The sequence below is a fragment of the Sycon ciliatum genome, chromosome 5, assembly GCF_964019385.1.
Source record: "Sycon ciliatum chromosome 5, ocSycCili1.1, whole genome shotgun sequence".
Taxonomy (NCBI): Eukaryota; Metazoa; Porifera; class Calcarea; order Leucosolenida; family Sycettidae; genus Sycon; species Sycon ciliatum.
The window spans coordinates 2,051,493-2,061,817 of NC_088647.1; the positions used below are offsets into that span (position 1 = coordinate 2,051,493).

Sequence of the window (10,325 nt, forward strand, 5' to 3'; positions counted from 1 at the left end):
TATCTCTCTCTATCTCTCTCTCTCTCTATCTCTCTCTCTCTCTCTATCTCTCTATCTCTCTCTCTATCTCTCTCTCTCGCTCTCTCTCTCTTCTCTATCTTAACTCTCTTTTGCTTGCTCTCATCTGATGTTTACGTGTCAAACCAGGGCCGTTTCATGTATATGTACTTACTTCTTTGGGGTGTTTTGTGTTTTGTGTTTTGTGTGCGTGTGTGTGTGTGTGTGTATCCTCTTGTGCACGGTGGCTCTGCAGGGTCAGTAGTCAGTCATCGACGGTGTTCTGCCCTCGCTGCGGTAATGATGCCCTGGTGCGTGTCATGATGAGAACAGACGAGGAAGGCAAGGTTATCTACGGCAACTTTGGCGCCAAATCTCTCAGCCAGCGCGGTGTACAGGTCAGTCTAACAACTGGCCACACTACTCTGCATTTTGTTCACTTGCTAGCTCCCAGTAGTCACACAATGCAGCCGGGATGTTATTCCCACATGTTTGTCCAGGCCGCGTGGATGCTCTGCGTATCTACACGCAATGACTATGTAACACACATTCCTAGCTGAAATCGTAGCTGAACCTTGTGAACGTTGCTTAGTGCAGGAGTGCAGGAGTGCAATTGAATGCTGATGGTCCTTATTGTCCTTTACCGGTAATATTGCCTGAACGTGTAGTTGTCTGGTTCTGATGTGCGGCCGCGTGTTGCCTATGACAACACAATACAGTGGAGGTAGGATATAACGACCTTGCATATAACGACAAATTGAGTTTGACGACACAATTCTGTTGCCCAAGTCGTTTAGTAAGCCCTTAGCGAAGATCGGGTTTAGTGACAGATCGAAAATAGTGACATTTTGTTCTCTCCCCAAGGAGTGTCGTTATATCCAATCTTCACTGTAAGTACCTCCCCGTTGCCCAGTAAAGTGTTGTATATGCTTACGCGAACGCAGAAAAAGGCTACAGAATGATGGATTTCGATAATGTCATGAGTACAAACGCCCATAGACCCTTTGCCCTCTGGAGCCTGCCGTAATGTATGGAATTTTCCCTCCAGCTGTCTTCATACGAGTGGTACAGGAAATTGGCTTGAACTGTGCTCCGCTGTTGGGATTTTCCCTCCAGCTACCTGATGAAAATGCTGTACAGTATTCGAATTTCGAAATCCATCTATAAACTTGTCCTCTTCACTCTCTGATTTAGAGATATCGATTAGCAAATGCATACTCTGTGTTCTCATCTGAGCACTCTGGCGATGAGTGACATTTTCAGATGTGTTTTTCGTCATGTATTCATGCCAGCCTTTGCTTGTGCACGCTGACGTATGTGTTTTTGTGCGTGTGGCGCGCGTGTGCGTGTGTGCGTGTGTGCGTGTTTTTCTCTTGCGTTACCTGTAGTATTCGCTGCCTCTACCCAAGGGTGGCCGCCACGCCGTCAACCCAATCGTCAATCCTGACCAAAGAGTCAGTTATCGGCCGCCTCGGTCACGCGATGCTCCGCTCAACGCCTTAGACCCGGACTATGTGGGTGGTGGGTCGCCGTTCGTAATGAACGACGTCACAAGTCGCGGCGTGAACATTGCTTTTAGGAATAAGAGTGGCCATGCTACACCACGAGCACCTGGTCAGCGGAGGACCAACCCCAATGCGAGTAGGCCACGCAAGAAGAAGTGATGAATTTTTTACTTCTCACCTGTAAATTGTACATATCGTAGTGCCCCCCCCCCCCCTCAAATATTCATTGGTTGAGGGTGCCCCCCCCCCCCTTCATTTTGTAAATTTCTTTTTTCTCCCCCCAGCATTCTGTATATCCCTGGTCCATATAATAACCATGTCTGTACATACCCCCCCCCCCCCCCCCGATTTTTGTACATATTCATTCTCCTACCCATGGCCATGTACATAGCCATTTGTTCCCCAGATCGGTGCACAAAATATTCATTTGGGCTTATGAATATTACCTACTTGAGTACATTTGGCGGAAATGGAGTGAAAAAGGGCTTTCCGTACAGAAAAGAGAAATTCATGATATTCACTGGTACGACGACACTATGCGTGCAGGCATAAAGTATAAAATTATTTACTGCATTGCTAAAACTGTCTGCATAGAAACAATAGCTGAGAAATAGAACAATGGCTGAGAGGTGTGTGCGACTGAGGAAATACAGCATACAGCATTGGAATACAGCATTTAAATATCGCGAGTACAGACCAGGGAGCAGGAGCAGCAGAATGCTATATGCGGTAATTAATGCAAATAGTCGACGCGGAGACAGCAATTTTAAAACGGCAATACAGAGAACAAATTCTGCCGTCATCAACAAAGTCATGAAAGCTTTCCTAAATCGATTTTCCTGTCACAATGATTCAGTGGAATGTCGTGACTGAAGGGTATGCGTGCTGAACAATGTTTCCAGTAACATTTTCAGAAGACTACTACACACTTTCTTCCCCGAATAAAAGTCGCGTCTTTTTACACCAAAATTCAAGGGTGAAAAAGGGGGTGCAACTCACGAGCATGACTTGCTGCTGAAGTGAATATGGCTCAAACCTGAAAACGGGGGTGCTAATCGTGTGCGGGAATACAGTACACTTTCTTTCTTTTGCAGGGGTGGAAGAAATCCTAGCTATGCCACTACACGTTCAATAAAATTAATGCTCTTTGCAAATAATAAGTGGTCAGGTCACATCCGCTGACGTGCATGACTGTAATGAAAATGAAAGGGTGCCCAGTTTCGAGTTAGTACTAATAATTGGCACTGCGTTGTGAAGTTCCAGACCTGCTCGGCACAATGATTATTAGCCCAGCCCCACAGCCAGAGTGTGGGTCCCTGGCCAGTGTTGGTCCGTGGCCAGTGGGCGTCCGTGGCAAGTGTGGCTCTGCCAAGTTCACATGCCCCGGGTGGGCCCAGTACCACCAACATCGGCTTCTACCTGTTACTCTGTCGTGTTCGGAAACAAGATTATGACGGCTTGGAAGAGATGCCAGTAGGCTAGGTATTGCCAGGGATGTCAGCAGTCTTCCCTGACTGACTAAGTGAGGTCAGCCCCGTCCCCGTGAAGTTGCCGTATGCCATCAGCAGCATGAAGCAACCAAGTACCACTGTCTCTGACGTTTAGATTCCATTACTGTATGTCAGTGCTTGTAAAGCCATGCTGGAGGAGAGAAAGCAGCAGCTTTGCCTGGCCTCAGTGTAGTCTTGTCAGGGTTGAGGTTATCAGTCTGGATATTCACACAAAACAGAAGAGCATAATTCAGCTCAGTGCTGTCACCAACCCCATCTTGTCAGGCATTGCGTTTGGGTCAAAGGGAATCTCCTTGTCATACAAACAAGTTGCTGGTTGTACTTATCTTATGAAACTTCACCAAAACTGTCTCTTTACTGCGGTTCAATTAATATTACACCACATTTTTCGGTCCTGGACCATCATCAGGGTTCTTACTAGAATCAAAAAATGACCAAAAATGGTGGCATGGCTATAGGCCTACATGGCTGTGCTGCATGTTTCAGACCTGGCACTGCAAAGAGCAGGCCTTGGCCAGACCCCATGCACCAGTCCAGTATTGTACCAGTGTTAGGGATACAGCAGTATCATCATCAGCAACAGCAGCACACGCACTGTTCAATAAGCAAATAATTGAACGCTTCCTTCTTCTCCTACTGACACCGGCTCTATTCGGGCAGCTGATATTCATAGCAGAGTGGTTGTCAGCTGACTAACCTCCTTTTCTGCGACTATGAAAACAAAGAATTCAAAAATTGTAATATGCAGCCATACGCAGTGAAACTCAGAGTTGTAACAAAGCTTCCAATCTCTCTCTTGTGTATGAAAATTGTGTATGAAGTCTGAACTCAAAACTAGTCTGAAAACCAATCTTACACCGTGTCTCATACACTCCTTCCTTCTTTCTCTGCATCTTTTCACATCTCCATTCCATTCAGCCATTGTCTATCTTTGCACATACATTCCAGAGTACCCATCACCAATCAGAGCAGTTCCCTGCCCGCATTTTGTCTCAATGCAGAATTGAACCTCTCACATGGTATGTGTACCACAACATCATCCGGTGTATCAAAAGCCAAAACACACTCTCACAAGTGTGTGTACAATGCTGGTCTATGAATGCATCAGAAAAATCACCGGAAACAAACCTGGTTGATGTCCTCACAGAGTGTGAAGAGATCATAGCTTGTAATCTACAGGTGATGATGTCATCATATGCACACATTACTTGGGATACTGCTAAACATTCCAATATGATTCTTTATCTAGACCGGCTCGCGTTGTACATTTAAACCATCCGTTAGTTCCCTTCAATGACATCAACTGCATAACCTTCATAAACTTTCCTCCGATCAAGCGGATGTATTTAAAACTATGTTACACACCTCATTTCGACTAGATCAACACCACACCAGCCACAGTTTACAAACCTTTCCCTTACCACCCGGCTGCTATTGTTCCCATGCTGAACCCTGTCGAAATGGCTATCTTGAACAGATTCCTGTCCAGACCTGGCATGGAATGTGTGCAAACGTTACACGGTGGGTAATACCGTACTCAAAATTCGCTCTCATCAGCCAGCAAACAGAGAACCAATTTACTGCGTCAATAGTGCTTACAATATTATTCCCTCTCGGAAATGACCACCACTAGAAGTTGAAATAACTCCGCAGGAAAGACATCTGCCAGATTCAAACACAAAGTACAGTGAAAAGTACATCAACTTGACATGGTATGATTTCCGTAGTATAAGTCATACTAGACCGTATTTGTCGGAGAATAGTGCGCACTTTAGATGCACTATTTAAGCCTCCAAACCACAGTTTTCAAAGCGAATACGAAAATGCATTCACTTTAATAAAACTAGTGTTATCCATCAAACTGTTGGGATATGGCTTTAATATTTTAAGCAAAGTTCAGATACACATTTATCAATGCGATTAATAGTATTAGTGAAGCGGACATTACAAAATGATGAATGAGAATACATGTATCTAAAATGGTTGTTCCTAATCGATTTTCTTGAGACTAACATCAGGGAAAATCGTCTCACAATAGAGGCTATACGGAGAAACAAACTACTTATAGGTTATTGGATAGTGGGAAGTATACAAGGTGAGGTGTGGAAAAAAACTAAAGTGGGAAAGAAGACGAAAGAAATTAGAAGAAAAGATGTGAGAGTGTTCCCGACGGTGTGAGCTACTACATAAGGTGAGTGAAATGAAGGCGTGGAAGCAGGTGAATGTGATAGAGTGAGGAACTGTGAGATGTAGGTGCACATAACCTTACATTCCTCACACAATGTTTAGAGTATACATGTATTCTCATTCATCATTTTGTAATGTCCGCTTCACTAATACTATTAATCGCATTGATAAAGTTATTGTCTCCTCGTCGCCTTTTCAGATACACAGATCATCTTTTCAAACAACATGTCATTATTAAGGCTCAATAGGACCCGTGTTGCTTCAGATATGTCTACTGTATGGAAAGACTACAGACTACTTCAGGCACAATAATCATCATTAGCAACCGTTATAAATGTATACACCTCCATACATATCACTCACTCTTCTTTCAATGCATACATTCCCAATGATCAAAACAAAAAGAAAGTGGCTGAGAACTGGACAATTCACATCTCAATGGCTGTTAACTAAGGCCATCAGAAATACTGAATCACCTAGTTAGCAATTCAATGCAATGGCAACCATCCGGTTGTGAACAGAGAGAAAAGCTTTTGCGGAAGGACACAAAGTTTGTTGATCAGTGACAGCCAATATGGCTACAGTTTTGCAGAATTTACGCATCTGACCAACAATAGAATGATAAAATCATTTTGTCTTTTTTCAAAGCATACCGTAGTGACCCACATAATGCCCATGCCCTTATGAGTGAGTTCTTGCGTTATTTGCTAATTATTGCGGGTTGTTTTGTCTCACACATAGGCGCATGCGCCTGAGTTGCTAGTGTACCGGTACCTTGCATAAGTATGCACATTGTACTGTACTGCAATGCACATTGAACTATGTGAACATGGTGTTTTTGTGGTGTCTATGTGTCGCGGGATGTACTGCATTTAGGTTCACTTATAAGCCCAGGCGCTAATTTTGAGGGTTGCTCTTATGCCCAGGCATAGGCACATGTGCTTATATGCGCGTCACTACGGTAGCCGCCAATCTTCCCTAATTTTGTCCTACATTCTGTCTACAACCTTTTCTCAATACATGCGTCAGAACAGATAGCCATATCATCACAGGACAGCACAACACATGGCTATCCTGAATACCAAGAGTAGATAAACAAGAGTGTGCAACTCCGGATCTCTCCTGCACAATCTGCAGATACCCTGCGCCCATGGCGGAATTTTTTGTTTACGTCACCTTTTTTCAGAGAAACGCGGATTTTGCCGCAGAGCAGTGCGAGAGCACGTGCTAGGCACCGACCTTGTAGTGTAAAGCCCAGCCAAGTGCACGAGGGAAAACTCTCCAAAAGGCTCGCAGCGCGTGCGTCGTCGAAAAGATTACGTCAACAAAAAAAATTCCGCCGTGGGCCAACCCATCCGCGAGTTGCACACTCTTGTTTATCTACTCTTGTGAATACCTATAGCCACCTCTATTCATCATATTCATGCAAGACCCGACCGCACTGATCTTCAAATAACTAAGACAGTGATGCACTTGCCTTGCAATTCTGTATGGTCTCTTGTTACTGATGCTGGAGGCATGTTGAATTGTATCTGTACAGAAAATAATGGAAAGTCGAAAAATTAGAGACCCACTTTTCAAAAATCATTCATCATCCACCTTTTTGGGCGCGTTTTGGAAGAATGTTGCTCTTTGCTCATGGCCCAGGCCAGCAATCATACCACGGACGTTACAACAACTCCTAGATGTCCGTGTTCCCTGGCCATGCTCACAGTTAGAGCCAAAAACACACTCTTTGCTCACTACAAACCCACATGCAACACCACATAGAGCAACAGAGAGCAGAGCTCGTGTTTTACTTTAACTCAGTTCACGTATTTCCCCCTTTATTATCTGTATATGGCAGTATTTCCCCCTTTATTATCTGTATATGGCAGTATTTCCCCCTTTATTATCTGTATATGGCAGTATTTCCCCCTTTATTATCTGTATATGGCAGTATTTCCATTTTTATTATCTGTATATGGCAGTATTTCCCCCTTTATTATCTGTATATGGCAGTATTTCCCCCGGCTTTATTATCTGTATATGGCAGTATTTCCCCCTTTATTATCTGTATATGGCAGTATTTTGAAGGAGCAAATCCTCATTGTCTAGAGCACAAAATCCTCTCAAATTTTTCGCTCTTTCTTAGAACGAACGAATAATTGCAAAGGTTCGCCAAGCATTGGAGCCACCTACATTATATCCACGGTTGAAGTTCGATTTCACGCTGGTTCTCGGGAAAATAGGGAACAGTAGACATTGGTCACTTCAGGAATTGTGCAACAGAAGGCCGTAAGTTTTCGCAATCAAATTTGTCATTCATTTCTTTTTCAAATGTTATATTTTATATTCATATTAAGTTGCTGTTGTACTTTTTCATGAAACTTAAAACACATCTCTTTAGGGGCCGTCCGTAAATATCGAACATTTTTCACCAAACGAAATATTTTAGTTTAGACCCAACCCCTCCCTCCCTCCCCTCAGAACGAAAAAAAATGTTGAGATATACATGCGTATACAACAAAAGTCGCAAGTGTGTCACTGCTCCTAAAGACATGTACATGTATCGAACTTTTCTGAAACGAAATTGGTCAACCCCCTCCCACCCCATAACGAAATTGGGCGTCTTCCTTATGGCACCAAGTGCTGAATGAAGTTGGAGACAAATGCTGAAGTACACAGTATCAATAGTTTGAAAAAGCTTTCTGCACACTTGGATATTACAACCAGGACAAAGTTATCAATTGAACCAAACTCCAATTCCCTCTGTATTCTGCGAGACTGTTTTTTTTGTCCTCTTCTGTGTTGCTAAAATGTGTTGAGTGTCTATCAAAAGAATATCCCATTTGCAATCTGTCTTGGTCAACATCGCAACAATCAGCTTTGAAGACAAAGTGATCTCGCTGACTAATGACATCTGCTTACTCACCAGAAGTACTGCATAAGCTAAGTTGTAGTCTTGGCTTTCTCCAATACAACACATCTGGAATACAGTCAAAAGAAAGAGTAAATGGCTGTACTTGGACCACCCAGTAGTTCAAACCCGATGGCACGGATCTTTTCCAATTACATTGAAGCTCAATAGGACCTTTGTTGCTTCAGCCATGCTTACGGGGTGGACAGGTGTTGAAGCAAGACTATTTCTGTCACAATATCATCATTAGCAAGCTTATAAGGTAATGTTACACACCTCCATGTTTATTCACACCTCCTTCTTCACCTGCATGTCTCTACGCAAACGTTCCCAATGAGGAAAGAAATGTAATTTTGTTCATAACTGGAGGTTTTCACTTGTAATGATTGTCAACCAAGGCCCTAAGATATACCGAGTCACTGTCCTGAATGTCTATAGCCACCTCTATTCATCATATGCATGCAAGACCCGACAGCACTGATCTGCAAATAACTAAGACAGTGATGCACTTGCCTTGCATTATCTTCTGTTGTCTCGTGTTACTCATGCTGGAGACATGTTCAATTGTACCTGTGCAGAAAATAATGGAAAAATCGAAAAAGCAGAGGCCAACTTCTCAAAACTCATATTCATTATGCACCATATTTGGGTGCATTTTGGAAGAATGCTGCTCCTAGTTCATGACCTAGGCCAGCAATCATACCTATGTGTAAAAATTACAACTCCCAGATGTCCTGGTTTCCCTCCGACCATGCTCACAGTTCGAGCCAAAAACACACTCTGTGCAGACTGCAAACTCCCCACATGCAACACCACATAGAGCAACAGAGAGCAGAGAACTGGCCAGCTCTTGTTTAACTTCGATTTAATCACGTGTTTTCACCAGTATTTCCCCCATTATTATTAATTGGTAGTATTTTGAAGGAGCAAAACCTCATTATCTAGTAGACATTTAGCATACTCAGTACATTATGTAAATCGCCCAAAATTCGCTCACGAAATTTGCTGTTTCTTAGAACCAGCGAGCTTACAACCGCAAAAGTTCGCGAAGCATTGAGGCCACATACATTATACCCACGGTTGAAGTTTAAATCGCGCTGGTGAATATTCACACTATGCTCTTCTCTGGAAAATAGTGTTCATTAATCTGCTGCGAATATGAGGCAGCTAACAGTAGACAATGGTCACTTCAGGAATTGTGCAACAGAAGGCCGTAATTGATCCCAATCAGAATTTTTTATTCATTTTTTATTCATTTTTTATTCAGATTTCTTATCCATATAACGGGGGGCATCCCGGTGACATAAAACAAGTTGCTGGTTGTACTTATTAAATTTGAATTTGGGGAAACTTCACTTCTTAACTTCAAAACTGTCTCTTTACTGCCGTTCAATTTAAAATAACAGTAAATTTTTCGGGCCTGGCCCATCATGAGGGTACTTACTAGAATCAAACAATGACCAAGAATGGTTGCATGGCTATAGGGCTACATGGCTGTAGGGCTGCATGCTTCAGACCTGGCACTGCAAAGAGCAGGCCGTGGCCAGACCCCATGCACCAGTCCAGTATTGTACCAGTGTGAGGGACCCAGCAGTATCATCATCAGCAACAGCATCACACGCACTGTTCAATAAGCAAATAATTGAACACTTCCTTCTATAAGGAAATGAGGCTCGTCAACTAACAACTGCTCTATTCGAGAAGCCGCTATTCATAGCAACTGAACAGAGTGGTTTTCTTTGGAACCTCCCTTTTTCCGACTATAAAAATTATATGAAAAATTGAAGTTATGAAGTTCAGATCTAATCAAGCAAGGTTTCTCTTTTACACAGCAATGCTCCTTTCTTTTTTCACTGCATCTTTTCACATCTCCATTCCATTCAGCCATTGTCTATCTTTGCACATACACTCCAGTGTACCCATCACCAATCAGAGCGGTTCCCTGCCCGCATTTTGTCTCAATGCAGAATTGAACCTCTCACATGGTATGTGTACCACAACATCATCCGGTGTATCAAAAGTCAAAACACACTCTAACAAGTGTGTGTACAATGCTGGTTTATGAATGCATCAGAATAAACACCGGTAGCAAACCTGGCTGATGTCCTCACAGAGTGTGAAGAGATCATAGCTTGTAAGCTACAGGTGATGATGTCATCATATGCACACACAGAACAACGAATGCAAGCTATGGCAAGTGGATTAGAGGAACTGCCATGTTCAAAG

At 43.0% G+C, this 10,325-nt stretch overlaps 1 protein-coding gene across 1 annotated transcript; it reads left to right on the top strand.

The window, feature by feature from the left end:
* Positions 1–235: 235 nt before the first annotated feature.
* Positions 236–2,018, top strand: LOC135817134 (RNA-binding protein NOB1-like). The gene is made up of 2 exons (XM_065330256.1): positions 236–395; positions 1,386–2,018. The coding sequence occupies exons 1-2, from the start codon at positions 318–320 to the stop codon at positions 1,659–1,661; spliced, it is 354 nt and encodes a 117-aa protein (XP_065186328.1). The 5' UTR covers positions 236–317; the 3' UTR covers positions 1,662–2,018.
* The last annotated feature ends 8,307 nt before the right edge of the window (positions 2,019–10,325 follow it).